Below are 20,403 nucleotides of genomic sequence, written 5' to 3' on the forward strand. Positions count from 1 at the left end.
AGGGAAAACAAAGTGACCTTGTACTTTATGTGTAATCTTTATTAATTGAACTCTAAGCTAGCCCTTGAGATTTTTATGCAGTCTGCAGCAGAAAGGTCAGTGGAATACCAATAAATCCTCTTATATTTATTAGTTCATTCTGCAAATGCTAAAGTGGAGTGAAAGTTGATTCAGTTCATTTGTAATCCAATACCAAAAGGGGAAAAGTGATTTTTAACTCATCCACTAACATATACATGGAAAAATAACATTCCCAAGGAAAATCATGGAATGTTTTTAATAGCAAAGGGCACATAAGAGCTTGACCATGTTTGTAATTTCTTACCATCTTATAAAATTTCTGCAGGAGCACCTGGCTGGCTCAGTTAAAAGAGCATGTGACTCCAAATCTCTGGGTCATGAGTTTGAGCCCACATAGGATGTAGAGATTACTTAAAATAAATAGACTATTAAAATAATCTAAAAACTTTTTAATAGCATTTTTTCAAGGAAATTATAATTTCAGCACAGAGCCCAATGCAGGGCTCAATCTCATGAACCGTGAGATCGTATCAAAGCCGAAAATCAAGAGCCAGGTGCTTAACAACTGAGCCACTCAGGCGCCCCATGGTTAAGGTGCTTTTATAGGCTCCAAGAATACAACATAAATAATATAGCCAATGCCCTAAAAAATCAAAATCTAATGGAAAATAACATATTGAGAACTCAGTTACTAAAATACAAGGTAAAGTAAAGGAAATACTTTGACATTGATGTGAATTAATGCATAGAGGCTTCAATTATGAAATTTTATAAAATGAGAAAGATTTGAGTTGTGCATTGGAGGATTAGCATAACTTCACAAGTTTTAAAGGATATTCTAAGCCAAAGAAAAAATATGTGCAAGAGCTCTGAAAATATCTAAAGATATAACATAATTGACAAATGAAATACAGTGCTGTTTGACTGCAAGAGAGCAAGTAGTCATGATAGTTAAGCCCAGAAATGAAGATGGGAGTTAAAACTTGTAGGTTTTTCTTTCCATGCTAAATTGTTTGGACTTTAGCTTCTAGGCAGTAAGGAACTACTGAAAATTTTTGAAGTGTGGAATGGCATGAGTTAAACCTGAGTGTCTGTCAGTGTTTTAAAACGTTTTCGTTGGTGACAACACAGAAGGTGTAAAAACTTTAATTGCCCTGGTCTGAGTGAAGGAGTTCTTGGTTGTGGTAATGGAACTCTACTTTAAAGGAGGGGAAAGCTTTATTGAAGTTAGAATTAGAACTTGGTGTTTGGATGAAAGTGAAAGTTAAGGAAAATAAAGATGGCATTGGGGTTGCTACTCAGTATTAATTGTTTATAATCACAGCCAATTATGCATTCTTAAATATAACTAAATATTTCATATCTAATTTAATTTTAATTGGAGTATTATTAATCCTGAAAATTTTTAAGTTTATAAATCTCTAAATAATCTTTTCCAGTTTATGCATATATGTATGTATGTGTTTTATTTTACCAAAAGACTTTCAAGAATAGTTTTTCAGAGGAAATGAAAATATTAAATTATAAAAGTTAAGAACAAAAAACGTACATTTCATTACATGACCAATCATTTCATTAAGGAGATCACAGTTTTTCTCCTTGACTTGAGGAGTAGAGGAACAGTCTTTATCCTTCCCCATTCTGCTTTACTACCTGGTTAGTGTCATCAGGAATTCATCTTTTTAGAGTATGGATGAATAAAGAAATGCATGTATATAAAAACATAGTGATGTAATTAAAAGTTATTTCAGTTCATTTGATATGGTGTATGTGTATGAGTGTGTGTGAGTGCATGTGTGGGTGGCGAATACCTCAAGAGGTAATTGAAGAGCATTTCAGTAAAACACAATGTAACACCCCTGATTTATTCAATTACATGCAGACAACAGCTTCCTAATATTACATCTATACATAGAAGTAGGTAATGGTGTTCTTGCAAAGATCATTCCTTATTTCTTGAAAATGATGTATGCTAGTGAGCAGTTTAAAGGATGAAATACATCATAATCATATTCATTAGAATGCCAAAATAAGAACGATATATTAGAAAAACTTTGTGTATATATAAAGCACTAAATTCATCTAAGTTAAAAAAAACCTAATTATCAGGTCATAACCATTAAACAGAATAAACTGATAAGATGTTATCTTCTTACCGGGATAATTTTCTGATACTCATGTGTTTTTTCTTTTATGCAAATCCTAGAACCTATCATTGCTTTGGGTTATTTGTAGCCAGTAAGATTTTCATGGTCAGGTGCTTCTCTTTAAGAAGAGTTATAAATTCTTTCTCTCAAATGGTCCATGAGTCTACCTTTGAGACACGCTTTGCTACAATACAGTCATCTTTAATTTAGAGTTGTATATGTGAACAGCCTTAAATTTATGACTTGGTTTATAATTACATGTGACTCGCTGAATTTGACTTAAATTTTATACATGTAGTTGGGTGTGATACCCACATCAAATAGCATATAGAATTTATGTGCTTTCCACCATTATGCCAAATTTGAAGGAAAAACATCTCCCAATTACACTAGAGAGAATAGTTTAAGCTTATATTCCTCCCACACATCCAGCTACACTGTAATATTTTATACGCCATACAAGCCAATAGAAATTACATATTGAATTACACTTGGAGGAACTGACAAAAGGTCGGAATGACTAGAATATAATGGAAGAGACAAGAGAGTAGTAGGCAGGGTCTAGACCCCCTTTTGCTCCCCTAAGCTTTTGGGCTGTTGGAAAATAACAAGAGGAGACACATAGGCTACCTGCTTTCAGCAGCGTATATTTAAGAGGTATATGTGTGAACATATGCACACACGTATATACACACACACATACATGTATTTTTTAAGATAATTCACTTCTTCCTCTCTGCCCTTAATTTCCATTTCCCAAGTGAAAAGAATTATCAAGATTTAATCACTGTAGCATCCCACCATTACCCCCAAATAACTCCTTACCCAAATCAAAGTTAAATCTATGAAGAAAGTGTTAACTTCCCAGGACTGCTGTAACAAATCACCACAACCAGATAGCTTAAAACAATAGAAATCATTCTCTCAAAATTCGTGAGGTTACAAGTCCAAAATCAAAGTATGGGCAGGGGCCAGGCTCCCTCCAAAGTCTCCAGGAAGAATCCTTCCTTGCCTTTTCCAGCTTCTGGAAGTTGCCAGCAATCCTGGATGTTCCTTGGTTTGTCTCTGCCTTCACATGGCCTTCTTCCTTGTGTGCTTCTGTGTCTCCAAAGTCTTCTCTTCTTATAAGAACATAAGTCATTGGACTTAGGCCCCATCCTAATCCAGTGTGACTCTGTCTTAACTTCATCTCACCTCCAAAGACTTTCTTCCCAAATAAAGTTCCATTCACAAGGGGCACCTGGGTGGCTCCGTCAGTTAGGCATCTGACTCTTGATTTCAGTTTAGGTCATCATCTCACGGTTCATGAGTTCAAGCCCCGCATCTGGCTCTGCTCTGGTAGCGGGCAGCCTGCTTGGGATACTCTGTCTCCCTCTCTCTCTGTGTTCTTCCCCTGTTTGTTCTTTCTCTCTTTCTCAAAAATAAATAAGTAAATGTAAAATCATAATGATAAAGTCCCATTCACAGATACTGAGAGTTAAAACTTGGAATAGATCTTTTTGGGGACACAATTCCATCCACAGTAGGGGAAGCTAATATTGGGTAGTTGTTTAGAAAGACTACCCAGTCCATCTGATTACATCAATTTATATCAAAGTCAGAATAACTCTAGGGCTTGCATTTTTAAAGAAGGGCTTTGTAACAGAAGTGTATCAATAATGAATAGACTCATAAGATCAAGACATTCATGGCACTTGCTTCCCGAGCTTCCAGTGAAGACTTTATACTTCATTTTAACTTTTTCATGTTATTATGGATTTAGATTTCATAATGGAAGATATGAAGGACATTCATGAAAAAATTTTGGCAACATAAAACTACACAAATGTAAAATATTTGTGGAGGCCTGGATTTCTTTTCTTCTAAAATACTTCCTAAGTGAATGAAAAAAAAATAGAAACAAAGGAAAAGAGTCTTTGCAAAGTTTAAATTTTTTCTTAGTGTTTATTTTTGAGAGAGACAGAGACAGAGCGTGAGCAGCGGTGAAACAGAGAGAGAGGGAGACACAGAATCCGTGAGTGAGTATGCATCCACAATCATGGGACACTTGTCCCTGAGTGGGGTAAGGACAGGAGAATGTGGCAACTTTATTTAGGCCATTAAAATCCTAAAGTTAACATTTTAAAATTATTCAAAAGCAAGTGAATTCATTTTAAGACAAAATGTTTTGCCTTATATACAAACTGCTTTTCAGAGTACAACTTTGTTGTAAAATTGGCCCATACTCTGAACAATAAATATATATTCTTTTTTAAATAGCTTGGCTTATTCATAAATTATATGCGATCAATACACAGCTCCAATCATTGTATTTAATGTAGCAATTGCAGCTAAAATTGGAATGGATTTTTTTCTCAGAATAGTATTTGTTTGACAATCAAAATTTAATAAGAAATTCTTATGTTAAAAATCATTCATCAGTTTTAACACAACTTTAGAAGAGAGGGAATACATTACTCTAGATTAAGTTGCCATGGTATAAAATACCCATTTACATTTTTTTAGGATTAGCATTTCTTCTTTGTTGATTACAAAAAGAAGTATTATGCTAAACTTTATTATTTTGATTATTGATATCCCAAGAGATTTTGGTCTGAATTAAAAGGCTACTGTTTAAATTTTATAATTAAAATTTATAGTGAAACATTTATTTTTCATACAATTAATTTATACTCAAGAAAAAAATTTAATATTTATTTAAGTAATCATGAGTTTCCATAGTGCCTTTTAGTCAACTGTTTTGAACACTCTGAACTGACATAGCTGTGACTCTCTACAGTGTGATTCCCCAAACATATGCAACAAATTTTCCTGGGAAGCAGAGAGCTTGTTATATGTGGAAATTCTGTTCCCTACCCTAAACCTCTTTATCAGCATCTCTAGGAAGATAATTCATGAATCTGTTTTGAATAAGCCATCCAGATTATTCTTATGCTTATTAATGTTTGAGAAGCCAGAATTAAAGAGGACAGACCAGTGGACTCTAACCTTTTCAATACTGGTGTTCTTTAGGCTTTGCAATATATTGGGAGAACCTGTTCAGTGGCTGTCAACTTCTTTCAGAGGAAGTCATCCAAGGGACATAAGAGAGAAAGCATGAACCACATCCCAATGCCCCCAGAGTTCTGGGAGCCAAGCCAAAGACAGCAGGCAGCATGCTTGGAGCCCAAAAGAAATATTCACAGATTTCTCTTCCCTTCCTCCCTTTTTTTCTCTCTCCTGCTCCTTCTCTTCCATTTTTGTTCCCTCCTTTAGTTCTTTCCTTCTGTCTTCTCAATGCCTTCTCCAATTTTGTCAGAATCAGGAGGAGGAGGGTGTCCAGAGGAAAAAGACAGCTTATCAAAAACCCTCCCTTATCCCATCTCCCTCAGTCCCACTGAACATCCTTACAACATGTGGTTATAAAGAAAAGTGTCCATTTTTTGTTATTGCCATAGGCAAGAAAAGAGAAAGAAAGAAAGAAAGAAAGAAAGAAAGAAAGAAAGAAAGAAAATAACCACTGTCACTAACCATCTGTTCCTGGCGTGTATCCCATCTTTGGTCCCAGTGAGGCATCTCCTTCTGGATGAGTGTGACTGAGGATGGATATAAGTGTCATGCAATCTTTATTCTTGACTTTAATTCTTATCTCCCATTTCCAGATTCTTCTTCCAAGGAGGGTTTTAACAGGTAGGATCAGAAATCAAAACACCATCTGAACAACCAGGAAGTGCACTTGCTTTTTGGGAGGGGCCACTGGAACTCAGCCCAGTGCTCATCCTGTCCCTCACAAGCCCCTGGGCTACCAACTGGCCTGTCTTTCCTTGGCCTGTCACATCACAAATCAGGGTTTATCTTTCATTGACTTAATTACCTGAAGAGCTCCCTCTCCCCCACCAGAGCTAGAGAAGTGAAGAGATGGAGTGCTTAAATGTTATTGACTCAATTTAAAGATAGGAAAAATGAAACCAGTTTAAGACCCATATCTCAGTGAAATTAAAAAACAAACAAACAAAAAAAGATTCATTATGGTCTAAACCAGAAGGTGGCAAATATGGTCCATGGGCCAAATCTGACCTGCTGCTAGTTTTTGCAAATAAGAGTTTATTGGAACACAGCCACAGCCATTTGTTTTTCTATTATTTATCTGCTTTCACACTAGAATGTAATTGAGGAATTGTGACAGAAACTGTATAATAGATGAGTACTATAGAAATCCTTGACTTTACCTTTGGACTGTAATGCCTTAAGTATTTACCATCTGCTTCTTCAGTGCACAGTTTGCTAATCCCTGGTCTACATCAAAACATTCATCATTTATTTGTCCAAATTCTGAAAGCAAAGTATTCAAATTAAGTTCCATAAAAAGATTCCCCATAGCAATAACAAATCTGAATAGACCAATTACTAGTAAGGAGATTAAATCAGTAATCCACAATTTCCCAATAAAGAAAAAAACCAGGACCAGATGGCTTCACTGGTAAATTTTACCAACCATTTAAAGAAAAATTAATACCAATCCTTCTCAAACTCTTTCCAAAAAATCAAAGAAAAGGGAACACTCCCAAACTCATTTTACAATGCCAGCATTATCCTCATACCAACCTAGAAAAGCACACTACTAGCAAGGAAACTATAGGCCAAGGTCCCTGATGAATATAGATGCCAAAATTCTCAATAAAATACTAGGAGCCTGAATTCAGCAGCACATTAATAGGATCATTCAACATGATCAAGTGGGACTTATCTTTGGAATGCAAGGATGATTCAACCTACATAAATCAATCAAGGTGATTCACCACAGTAACAGAATGAAAGAAAAGACTCATGATCACCTCAATAAACACAGAAAAAGCATTTGACAAAATTCTGCAGTCATTTATGATAAAAACTCAACAAATTAGTCATAGAAAGAATGTATTTCAACATAATAAATTACATATATGGGAAGCCCACAGCTAACATCATACTCAGTGGTAAAATGTTAAAGCTTTTCCTCTAAGATCTGGAACATGGCAAGGACACCCACTCTCATTGCTCCAATTCAGCATGGTACTGGGAAGTCTTAGCAAGAACAATCAGGCAGAAAAAAAAAGAGAAAGAAAGAAAAGATATCAGAATTAGAAAGGAAGAAGTGAAATTGGCTTTCTTTTTATTTTGAAGATCACATGATTTTATAAATAGAAAATTCTAAAGACAACCAAACAACTGTTAGATCTAATTAGTGAATTCAGTAGAGTTGTAGGATACAAAATTAACATACAAAAATCAGTAGCATTTCCATAAACTAACAATAAATTTCCAAAAAAATAATATATAAAATCCATTTGCAATAGCATCGAAAACATTAAAATACTTAGGAATGAATTTGACCAAGAAAGTCAAAGACCTATACACTGAAAACTACAAAACATTGGTGAAAGAAATCAAAGATGTAAATAAATGGAAAGGTATCTTGTGTTCATGGATTGGAAGAATTAATATTGTTAAAATGCCAATAATACAAAAAGTCATCTATACATTCAATAAAATCTCTACTAAATATCCCAATACCTTTTGTTTTACATAAGCAGAAAAAAACACTCCTAAAATATATATGGAGCCACAAAAGACCCTAAATAGCCAAAGATATCCTGAAAAAGAACAAAGAAGGAAACATTACACTTCCTGATTTCAGTCTATACTATAAAGCTGTGGTAATCAAAACAGTATGATACTGTTGTTTTTGTATGATACAAAAACAAACCAATAGAGCAGAATTGAGAGCTCAGAAGTAAACCAAAGCATATATGGTCAACTAATATTTGATAATGGAACCAAGAATACTCAATGGAGAAGAGACAGTCTCTTCAGTAAATGGTGCTGGGATAATTGGACATTCCCATGCAAAGAACTGAACCCTTTTATTACACCACTGGCAAAAATACCTTGAAATTACTCAGCCATTAAAAACAAGAATGAAATCTTACCTTTAGCAATGACATGAATGGAACTAGAGTAGTATGCTAACTGAAATTAGTCAGTCAGAGAAAGACAAATACGATTTCACTCATATGTTGAATTAAAGAGACAAAACAAAGAAACAAAGAGTGGGGGGAGAAAGAGAGGCAAACCAAGAAATGGATCCTTAACTATAAAGAATAAACTAATGGTTACCAGAAGGGAAGTGGGTGGGGAGTTGGGTTAAATAGGTGATGGGGATTAAGGAGTGCACTTCTTGTGATGAGCACTGAGTGATGTATGGAAATGTTGTATCACTATATTGTACACCTGAAACTAAGATTACATTTATGGTAACTAACTGGAATTTAAATAAAATTTTAAAGAACTTGAAATGAATTAAAGACTTAAATGTTATGTCTGAAACTATGAAACTCCTAGAAGAGAAAATAGGAATAAAGGTCCTTGACATGAGTCTTGGAAATGATCTTTTGGATGTGACACCTAAAGCACAAAAAAGTAAACAAATGGACTACATCAAGGTAAAAACCTTCTATATAGCAAAAGAAACTGTCAACAAAGTGAAAAGCAACCTATGGAATGGGGGAAAATATTTGTAAACCGCATATATGATAAGGGGTTAATATCCAAAATACGTAAGACCTTATACAACTCAATATGAAAAAAATAACCCAATTAAAAATCGGCAAAGGACTGAACAGACATTTTCCAGAGAAGCTCTATGAAAGGTCAACAGATACATGAAAAGATGCTCAACATCATTAGTCATTAGGGAAATGCAAATTAAAACCACAATGAGATATCACCTTACACCTGTTAGAACGGCCATCATCAAAAAGACGAGGTAAGTGCTGGCGTGGATGTGGAGAAAAGGGAACCCTGTACACTGATGGTGGGATTGCAAACTGGTGCAACCACTATGGAAGAAAATATGGATGATCTTCAAAATATTAAAAATGGAACTACCATAGGACTTAAGAATTCCACTTCTGGGAATATATCCAAAGGATGTAAAAACGTATCTGCATCCTTATGTTCATAGCAGCATTATTTACAATAGCTAAGATGTGAAAACAACCTAAGCGCTGATGATCGTATATAGATGAAGAAGAAGTAGAAGTAGAAGTTGTGAGCCATAAATATTCAGCCATTAAAAATAAAGAAATCCTACCATTTGCAACAACATGAATGAATCTTGAAGGCTTTATACCAAGTAAAATAAGTCAGGTAGAGAAAGACAAATATTGTATGAACGATCTCACTTACACGTTAAATCTAAACAAAACCAAACAAAAACAAACACAGAAAAAGAGATCAGACTTTGGGTACCAGAGGCAGAGGGTGGGGGTCGGGTGAATGGGAGGAAAGTGGTCAAAAGGTACAAAGTTCCGGGGTGCCTGGGTGGCTCAGTTGGTTAGGCAGCCCACCTCGGCTTAGGTCATGATCTCATGAGTTCAAGCCCCACATCAGGCTCTGTCCTGACAGTTCAGAGCATGGAGCCTGCTTCAGATTCTGTGTCACCCTCTCTCTCTACCCCTCCCTCTGCCTCAAAAATAAATAATAAACATTAAAAATGCTTCAAAAGGTACAAACTTCCAGTTATAAGATAAATAAGTCATTGGATATAAAGTATAGCATAGGGAATAGAGTCAATAATATTGTAATAAATTTGTAAAGTGACAGACAGCAGCTAAACCTTTCATAGTGAGCATTTCGTAATGTATATAAATGTCAAATCACAGTGTTGTACACCTGAAACTAATATGCCATTGTATGTCAAGTATACTTCAATTTAAAAAAGAAAAGAAAAATCAACACTAAGGATGTACAGTACAATGTGATGACTGTAGCTAACATTGCTGTAAGAGTTCTCATCAGAAGGAATTTGATTTTCCTTTCTTCTCTCTTTTTAAATTGTATCTATATGATAAGATAAATGTTAGCTGAACCTATTATGGTAATAATTTCACAACAGAAGCAAATGAAATCATCGTGATGTACATCTTAAACTTACACAGTGATGTGTGTTAATTATTTCTCAAAAAATTGGGGGGGGGGAAGATTCCCCATACACATGTTAAAACATAGTACATTCTTCTCACACAAAGCAACATAAGATAACCATAAATATGTAAGGAATAACTGCCTTAAAAATCCCAATAAAGGAGAACAGCATCTGTCATAGTAGGGCCTCAATAAGTTTGGTTAAATAAATAAATCTTTAAAAAATGTATGTGCATTCTGCACTGTAGTGATGATATATATTTATTTTAGACTAAATTTCTTTTCCCCAAACCTTTGAGTAAAACGAATGTTCTGGGAAGAATGCCCAATGAGATCTACAGTACTGTTTCAAGCCCCAGGTGGGAGACGCTCAATCGTTTGCCCTGAAGGGTTCAGCGGGTTTTAAGAGAGCAAAGCAACCCTCCCTCCCTCAAAAAGCGTATGTTTAAAATATTCTATGGATAAAATAGATGTATAAACTATGGCCTAATTTCATGCCTCTTCTATTGTAGCAATTACTAACCTGTATCTAAGCATAAGTATATTTTAAGTCCTGAAGACACTGATGTTTTGTAACGGTCCTAAGTGCTATTAATCCCTGTCTCCTATGGCAGCTCAGGAAGTAGAAGAGTCTGCAACACTCTGGGCTACCTCTCTCTTCCTCCCCCCTAATCCTGTATTGTGCAGTTCACACAGATGTACATCATCCTCCCAGAAGGAGTAAGGGTCAGGGCAGATCATCCAAGCCCGCTTGGATAAGAGGGAAGGGAAGAAGAGGAAAGCCTAACCTGGGAAAGAATTCAGACCATGAAAATAATCAAGGAGTTACAATAGCAAGCACAAAGCATATACCTCTCCTGTAACCACTTTTTTTTTTCCAGCTTCTGCACATATATGGATGAAGGAAGGTGACCATTCAACCATCTAACCATACAGTAAATTTGCCCCGTGGTAAAATGCTCAAGAAACATCATTTCCCTTCTTTTTCCCTTTCCTCCTCACTTGTTCTAGGCTTTTAATTTCAGGATGCTTATTTCCATTTCTATCTAATATAAAGAACAAACCAACGTTTTGCATTGTGAGGAAAAGTATTCCTTTTCCCTGTAAATTATGCAAAAAAAGAGAATCATTTATGGTTAAACTAGCCCATGCTGATCTCAAGAGGCAGAACTGTGTGGCCAAGAGTGGAGCTGTGGAATCGGTCTGGTTGTGTTGCAGTCTAACGGCATCATTGACAAGCTGGGTGACCTTGGACAAATTGTTTAACCTTTCTGGGCTTCATATTCCCCTTCTCTAAAACTGGAGTAATATTTCATAGGCTTGTTGATAGAATGAGATTATGCATATAAAACCCTTAAAACTATGTCTGGTATATAGTGAGCACTCTTTTATGACTAGGTGGTAATATTATTAATGAGGTTCAAGCATGAGATCCTCCAATGGCTGGCCCTTGCTTTCTTCTGCTATGTCCTGCATGTGTTTCATCACACTGCCTATCTCTCTGCTCTGCTGAAGCCAGATTACTTTTTCATCCCAAACTATATTATCTCTGTATTCCTTATCTGTGTTCAAACAGCACAGCCTTGTCATCATTCAACATGCACTTTACACAACCTATTTTCTATCAAGCTTCAGCCAAGTAAAATTGCATGCTGCTACATTTGTGCCCCTAGCCAGACATTTAGTACAAATTTCTTCATTTCTCTTCCTTTCCTTCCTCCTCTTGACCAGGAGATCTTCAAGGACAGGAGAGTATTTGGGCCATGCTTTTAGTCATAGCACCTAGCAGCTGTTATATATAACACATTTTTTTTAATGTATGTTGAATTAAAAAGGGCTTAAGGATCCAGACTAGTAATTCTGAAGTCGTAAAATTCCATTTAAAGTATAGCCACAGGAATTGGCTCGGTGACCTCTTCTGGAAGCAAATCTTACTTATTACTATAAACTGCATGAAGGGATTGTCTTTATTTGTTCAAAATTCAATGTCCTTTAATCACATTTGTTGAATTGAATTAAGGAACTTACTCTTATCAATGAAATTCAATTTGGGATATATCTGAGATGTTTCTAACATCATTCAGAGTCCTTGAGAGTTTTCTTCTTTCTAAGAAAAGTAATGCTCCATTTGTCTACTTCCCATTCTTTCATTTATAAGAACAATATAGTGATTTTCTTAATAATTTGTACTATCTTTAGTCAATTGGTTCAACAATATATTTTTTCATTATATAAAACAAATGTCTCCATATTTTTGCCTTTTGGTAAATTTTACCCAAATTAACTGAAGTATCTTTCATAAATATCTATGGAACTTCTATTTTTCAAGTTGATCCTTTGCAAAACAACAATAACAAAAATGGCTTACCCTATAGTGATGACTTAAAAAATGCATCTGTGTTTGTGAAATGGTGAAATTAATGGATAGGATTTATACTTACTTCAAATATATCCCGAATCCAAACACTTCTCTGCATTATCGTTGCCATTAAATTTCTAACCACCATCATCTCTCAACTCAACCGCTACAGTTACCTATAGAGTGGCTGCTGCTTCTGGGCTCACATCTCTACTAAATGTTTTACAGAACATCTGAAATGATGTTTGAAAATTTTAATCAGATCATGCTAGTCTCTTGGTCAAAACCTTCCTATCTCCACTGTACCATGAATAAAGACTGGACTCCTTACAATGGTCAGGGAGACCCAACATCGCCTGGCTGCTATCTGCCTCTCAAGCCTTACTCCCCCACCAACCCCCACCCCTGACACTACTGTGCCCTGGCTTACTACACCACAGGCACCCTGGGATGTTTTTCTTCCCTCTTTGCACATGCTGTGCTTGTTCCTTTCCTGGCCCTTTGTACCTCGTATCCCCTCTCCTTACAATGCTCAGTCCTGAAGATGGGGCCCGAGTCCTTACCATTGCTCAGATGTAACCTCCTTCATGAAGCTTCCCCTCCCTGATTGCCTCTGCTCAAGATGACAATTCAGACCCATTGCTGTGGACCACTCTGCTGCTGACATCTCTCGCTGTCAGCTAGTTCTCAGCATCGTGTGCCAAACGGCCCTGTTAATTCAGTCTGCGCCAGATCTTGGCGTTCCGGTCCACCAGTCTTTGCTGTTATATACATTCCTACTTCTCTCTTCAGACTGAAGCTTGGTTAAAGCAGAAGACCACAAAAACCTCTGTGGCTGAGTCATTTTGCTCCCAGCAAGCCCATTTTGTTCTCAACACATTATCCATGCCACAAATAACCTAGGGAGATTTTAGGATTGTCAACTGGGCCTGTTCCAGCCTTAGGACTCTCGTGACACTACCGGGTCACCACATGTTGGCATGGGATTACTAAGCACAGCAATCTCTTTCTAAAAGCATAAGCAAAAACGCTGAGTGTTCCTTCATCTAGGAGTTTCTAAAGCTACTCCGCCGGGAGGTTTGGCCTCAAGAAGCTGGGAGGAGAAAACACAAGCCTTGGCAGGCACTTTCCCCATTCACGATGCTGTTTTCTTTCCACGTCTTGTGCCTTTGCCGCATGTGCACCACGAAGCCTTTTTCACTGTGATTTCAAACACCTTTACATATAATTATATGCAAACATATCATTTATGCTTGCTGACAAACATCAAGATGAAAAGTAAAAATAAATGAATCATTTTGTTTCATGCTTAAGTTACCAAACCTCTGGATCTCAACAAGACCTCCAATAGTAGACTAATCCACAAAGTCTAGTCTTTATATATACAAGAGAACTAAAAGTATTTGGAAATATTTTCTTTCTCAAGACTGCCTGGCTTTAAGCCATATGTCAAAATAATCTTTTAAATGACAGAAAGTGAGGGTCCCATCCTCCCTCCACCCCACATCAGGCAGATGCCTTGACTGCCCTAGGAAGAAAGACAAGTATATAGGAAAGCAAAAGAAGAAAATGCCGTATCATCATTTGACTGGCTTAGACAGAAATGTAGAGAATGGAAGAGAATAATTGTTTCCTTACATGTAATGCAAAAAAAGAGTATAAAGACAACTTCTTTAGATAAAACTTTATCAACAAAAATAATAACTCCATAACTTAAGTGTTATTTATTCAGCTAAGTAAATCATAGCCATGATTTAGGAAATACACACATGCCTACACACACACATAGACACACACACACACACACACACACACACACACAAATCGGAGTTGCCAAATAGATAAAGGAACCCAGGCCACTTGCTGGCTCTCATTATTTGCTCTCATTCTAGATAGGAGTCTAAATGTTTGATTTTTCTGACTTACCTGCAAAAATCATTTTGCAAATATCAAGTAAGATTTGGATGGTAAAAACGAAGCAAGAATCACATTTCATGTTCAGACAAAAATCATAAAAAAAAATTGCACAGATGCTCTAATATCATAAAAGTCTGGAACCAGTTGAGATAGGTATGAATGAACCTTCTCTATTTTTCTTAATTTATTAAATATGTTGATCTTTTATGTCCAGATTTATAAGCAACACATTACACATGTTGTATGTAATAATTGTGTTTGTCATTTTGCTCGTTTACCAGTTCTAAGCCCAAGTTATATATGGTTTCAACATAGAAATTTGATTTTACAAAACATTTCATTACTTTTTTTATCAAATTGAGAGTCAATTTGAAATTATTGGAGAGGGGCAGAGAGAGTGGGAGTCACAGAATCTGAAGTGGGCTCCAGGCTCTGAGCTGTCAGCACAGAGCCAGACGCAGGGCTAGAACTCATGAACTGCAAGATCATGACCTGAGCTGAAGTCATGCTTAACCAACTGAGCCACCCAGGCACCCCAACAAAATTATCTTTTAAACAGTGTCCAGGAGGGGCATCTGGGTGGCTCAGTCAGTTGAGTGTCCGATTTCAACTTAGGTCATGATCTCATATCGGTGTGTTTGAGCTCCACATAGGGCTCTGTGCTGACAGCTCAGAGCCTGGAGCCTGCTTTGGATTCTATGCCTCCCTCTTTCTCTGCCCCTACCCTGCTCATGCTCTGTCTGTCTCTGTCTCTCAAAAAATAAAATAAAACGTTAAAAATAATTTTTAAACAGTGTCCCGGAAACCATGTGCAAGTGAAGACTTTTTTGAGTACACATTTTTAAGTCAGGTCTAGATTTGACCCCAGCTATACTTTCCAGCTTCTTATATAGATGATTTGTTTGAAATATCAAAACCCTGTCAAATGAGGATAATAAAACCCACTTTGAAATATTGCTGTGATGGTTAAATGTCAATCAAACACACCTAAAAAACCTTCAACAGCTGCTGCAAAATATTGGCAAGCTATTCATCTACTATGTTTTATGCCTTTTAGAAAGAATAATTAGTTAAGATTGTAAAGACAAGACAAATGCCAGATCTGGACTCCATATTTTGATTATCTTTAATGTGTTTGAACCCAAGTGTAAATAAGCAAGGAGGTGGAATACTAAATTAGGAGAAAAAAAGTATTTTTTATTAAGTATAAGCCAAGGTTATATATAATCTAGAAAGATATATGGCTGAATTTTGCTTTAAACTCTACTGACCTTGGGGAAAAAATGGGTTAGGAGTTTGAGGAACATACAATGGGGCTGATGTATGTGTGTGCATGTGTGTGTGTGTACATGTGGGTATACGTACTGAGTACAGAATTCCTAACCACCACTCTTAGTATCTTCTGAGCATGAGAGGTTTACTGAGTATGTTCTATAGCAAAAAGACATTTTTGACAGGGAATACATTCATATACCCCAATTTGAGGAGGCACTGTCTTAAAGAGAAAACTAAATTTGGTTTTTATTTTACTTTAAATTATTCCATAGTTCAACTATATTTCTTCTCAGCTGGGGTCATGTCATGGGTCAGTTCCCCACTTTGTATTAAATAGAATCTTTATGGGGCGCCTTGGTGGCTCAGTCGGTTGAGTGTCCAACTTCAGCTCAGGTCGTGATCTCACGGTCCGTGAGTTCGAGCCCCGCGTTGGGCTCTGTGCTGACAGCTCGGAGCCTGGAGCCCGTTTCAGATTCTGTGTCTCCCTCTCTCTCTGCCCCTCCCCTGTTCATGCTCTGTCTCTCTCTGTCCCAAAAATAAATTCTGTCTCAGAAATAAATAAATGTTAAAAGAAATTTTAAATAAATAAATAAATAAATAAATAAAATCTTTATTCATTATAGAATAAATACTTCAATCAGGTTTGAAAACATTTGCCTGTATTTATAGCCCATCAGGTTTGTCGGCAAGGATCTTTGTTCATTTGAGCTGTTGTAACAGAGGACCATAGACTGGGTGGCTGATAAACAACAGAAATTTATTTCGCACAGTTCCAGAGACTGGGAAGTCCAGGACTGTGATGCTGGCAGTTGAGTGTTTGGTAAGGGCTTCCTAGTTCACAGATGTCCGTATTTTCACTGTGTCCTCACATGATGAAGAGGACTCGGGCACTGTCTGGGTCCTCTTTATAAAGGCGCTAATCCTGTTTACCTCCCAATACCATCATCTTGGGCATTAGGATCTCAGCATATGAATTTGGGGGTCAGACGGATACAAAATTTCAGACCATACCAGCTGGCAAACATCAACATGAAGATTTAAGACATTTGGACAGATCATCTCATTATTTTGGTGTTAGTTTGTTAAGCATCCAGATAATTATAGACAACCAGATGATTCAGTAACCTTTTGTCTTATTTTTTTTTTGTTTTTGATTTTCTGTGCTATGAATACCATTTATTCTGTAGGTGGAAAACATAAAAAATAGAGACCATGAAATATATTTGGTTAACAAGATATGTTATTTCCTTAGAGTTTCAAACGTCCCATTCATTCTTTTTAATAATATTTCTCTTATTGTATATTCAAATGACTTGCACAATTCAATAGCATTTTTCTAAAACTTAAATGAAATAATAAATTTATGTAAACAAAGGGCGCAATAATATATAGAGAAAGATCTATGTGTTTGAGGTATGTGATTTTTTTTAGTGTTCTTTTGGTTATTTAACTACATGTATAGTACAACCAGCACATTTAACTAACATACTTTTTTTCTTTCTTTGTTTCCCAACAGGCTTAGAATGTAATAATTCAAGAATTTTATAATACAGTTGAGTAGCTTAACAACTGTTTATGTGCTTCCCATGGTATGTTCTCCATATGGTAAGTATATGTTTACTTTGATGCTGGCTTGATTGTGACAGAAATATGTTCAGTTAGAAGTTATAGGTAACCTAGGATTATTTCAGAATTATTATAAGTTAAAACCCATCCAAAGTATAAAATAGTTGTAGAAGTTTATCTTATATGTAGAGATATTCTATAAATTTAGATTTAACATTGTATCAAAGTTAATTTTAATATAATTGTCTATCATGGTAGAATAATATGCCTTTGAGGTTTAGTTTTATTTTTAATAAATATTATACTTAATATCTCCAATATTTCTATACTATTCTTTAGTTTTCTGTAATTTTTTAAAATATTAGACTTGCAGAATTTTATGCTAAAGTATTAAAATTTCTTGAATTGTCTTTTTAAAATTATGATATGTAGTATCATTTCAAGGTCAGGTCAATTTCTTTCTATATTAGTTATCTTTCCAAAAAATGGTTTTAGTTTTGGCAACATAATACCTACACCACTAAATCACTTGTGTGTGTGTATGTGTGTATACAATTTCTTTAATAAGCTACATAAAAAAAGGAGAATAAAACTAGTCTTTGCTTGGTAAAGGGAACTCTTACTATTAATTTCGTATTGCTGAAAAGTAAGAGGGGAATGAAAGGCTGGGAGACTATGCTGTTTTTGAGTTTAGTACTAAGCTGAAAGTACTAACTCACAGGGAAGGAAAAGAGGCAGCCCACTACCTTTTCCTCACAAAAAAATGAGCCATGGGGCTCCTGTGTGGCTCAACTGGTTGAGTGTCAGACTCTTGATTTGGGCTCAAGTCATGATATCTCAGTTTGTGGGATCCAGCCCCATGTGGGTCTCTCTGTTGATGGCACAGAGCCTGCCTGGGATTCTTTCTCTCCTAGCTCTCTGCCCCTACCCCTGCTTGCACACACTTGTTCTCTCTCTCTCTCTCTCTCTCTCAAAATAAACTTTAAAAAAAACGGGGGAAAAAAAAGAAAGAAAAGCCATGAACTAGACCCATTCATAATCAGAAGTGTTCCCAAAACTTATGGCATGGTTAGGCCATCAGGAGATTCTGTTCCTTAACAACACCTGATACTGTCAGACCTGTGATACTCATCCTAAACCTTACTCTCCATTCTCCTGGCCATTTCCTTGCTGGAGCCCCTGTCTGAGCATCTAACATCTATCACATGTGATTTGGAACTTAGTGAGGCTGATCTTTCCCTACAAAAGCAGGAGGATGAGGTGGGACTGATTATTTTGTGAGGGCTGGAATAATTGCGGGTAGGTTATTAGCATGCCATTTCAGAGCACTGAATGCTTTTTGACACAAAATATAATTTAATATACAATATGTGATTCTAAAGCAGTGTCATCTAATAAAAATATAATGTGAAGCAAAGATGTAATTTAAATTTTTCTTGTGGCCACATTTTTGAAAAGTAAGAGAAGCAAGTAAAATGGATTTTAATAATATATTATATTAACCCTCTATATTCGAAATATAACCCTCAACATGTGATTGATGTAAAAAAATATATTGTGACCTTTTACATCCTTTTTTTTCCATACTAAGTCTTTGAAATCCTTTGTGTACTTAAAGCACATATCAGTTGGGATACTACATTTTATTGGGCATACTTGATCTGTATTTATATTTTATATAATTTACAGTTGAAAAAGTAGATCCACAAAACCCAGTTGTCCCACACATACTAAAGCATTCCAATAACTAAATTCAGTATCCATTTTTAAATTTAAATTAACCAAAATTAAAAGTTATTTCCTCAGTCACACTAGTCACATTTCAAGTAATCAACAGACCCATGTGGCTAATAGTTACCATGTTGGACAACTCTTTTCCAGAGAAATGTGGACATAATGCCATAATTCTGCTACCTAATGAATTTTGTAGGTTTATCTCAGAGCACACCAATGAAGCCTATAACTTCAAGTTTTTAATGAGAAAAAAAAGTCAAATTCTACACTTCTGACCAAGAATGAAATTTTAGCCAGTCTCATCTGATCCATGAGAGATTATAGATAAGAAAGTATACAAGGTCTAAACCTTGAAGTTGTAATGCACATTGGAATTTGTTTGATTTAAATTTGCTTCAGTATAAATACTCTGTTGTAACTGAAGGAATTACCTGATCACAGCCCTTTTCATTACAATGAGTGACTAAAAAGCAAAGAGTAAAATAATTGTTTTTTTTAAATGGCTCTATGAAATATACTGTTAAAAGAAAGAAAATATAAACTTCAGACCTATAAATCACATGTCTGATGAAGGATCTGTATTCACAAATTATAAGGAACCCTTTTTAAAACCTAACGAAAAGACAAACAACAACTCAGTTTAAAAATGGGTAAAGATGAATTTGCCAAAAAGATGTATGGGAAGATGTTCAACATCATTAGTCATTAGGGAGATGCAAATTAAAACCACAATTAGATACTACTAGACATCTATTAGAATGGATAAAAAATTTTAAAAATCTGACAATACTAAATGCTGGTGACCATGCAAGAACTGAAGGGATTCTCATTCGTTGCTGATAGGAGTTCAAAATGGTGCCAACGCTTTGGAGAATTGTGTGCCAGATTTTTGTAAAGTCAAATATACACTTAACCATATGATTCAGTAATCCCATTCCTAGATATTTACCCAAGTGAATCGAAATTTTATTTTACACAAAACTCTACATGTAAATATTTAGAGCAACTTTATCTGTAATTGCTAAGACATCAAAATAACCAAAATGTTCTTCCGTTGGTGAATGGATGAACAAATTATAGTATGTCTGTGCAATGAAATACTACTGAACTATAAAAAAGAAAGAATTTTTTAAAGAAATGTTGATTTATGCAATATGAATGTTAAATGTATTTTGTTAGGTGAAAGAAGACAGACCCAAATGACTGAACATTGTATGATTCCATGTGTATGAAATACTAGGAAAAGCAAAATATAGAAACAGGATACAGATCAGTGGTTGCCAAGGTTTACAGATATGGGAGAGCTGACAATAAAGTGATAGTGTGAGGAAATTTGGGGAGTGCTAGAACTGTTTTGCATGGTACTGCAATTCTGGATAAATGATTGTGCGTTCATCAAAACCTATAGGACTGTACAACACAGAGTAAGCTATACAGATG

The 20,403-nt window shown here is 35.7% G+C and overlaps 1 protein-coding gene across 4 annotated transcripts in view; it reads left to right on the plus strand.

Annotated features, from left to right (window-relative positions):
• Positions 1-20,403, plus strand: part of FUT9 (fucosyltransferase 9) — a 201,227-nt gene that overhangs the window by 86,872 nt on the left and 93,952 nt on the right. For 3 of the 4 annotated variants that reach the window (XM_047860805.1, XM_047860803.1, XM_047860804.1), the window contains exon 2: positions 17,180-17,268. Coding sequence is in view for 2 of the 4 variants with exons in the window: in XM_047860803.1 (XP_047716759.1) it covers positions 17,250-17,268 (19 nt within the window). In the remaining 2 variants the exon portion in view is untranslated. The remainder of the gene's footprint in view (positions 1-17,179; positions 17,269-20,403) is intronic. The other variant, XM_047860806.1, reaches the window with a different exon arrangement.

The sequence above is a fragment of the Prionailurus viverrinus genome, chromosome B2 (assembly GCF_022837055.1).
Source record: "Prionailurus viverrinus isolate Anna chromosome B2, UM_Priviv_1.0, whole genome shotgun sequence".
Taxonomy (NCBI): domain Eukaryota; kingdom Metazoa; phylum Chordata; class Mammalia; order Carnivora; family Felidae; genus Prionailurus; species Prionailurus viverrinus.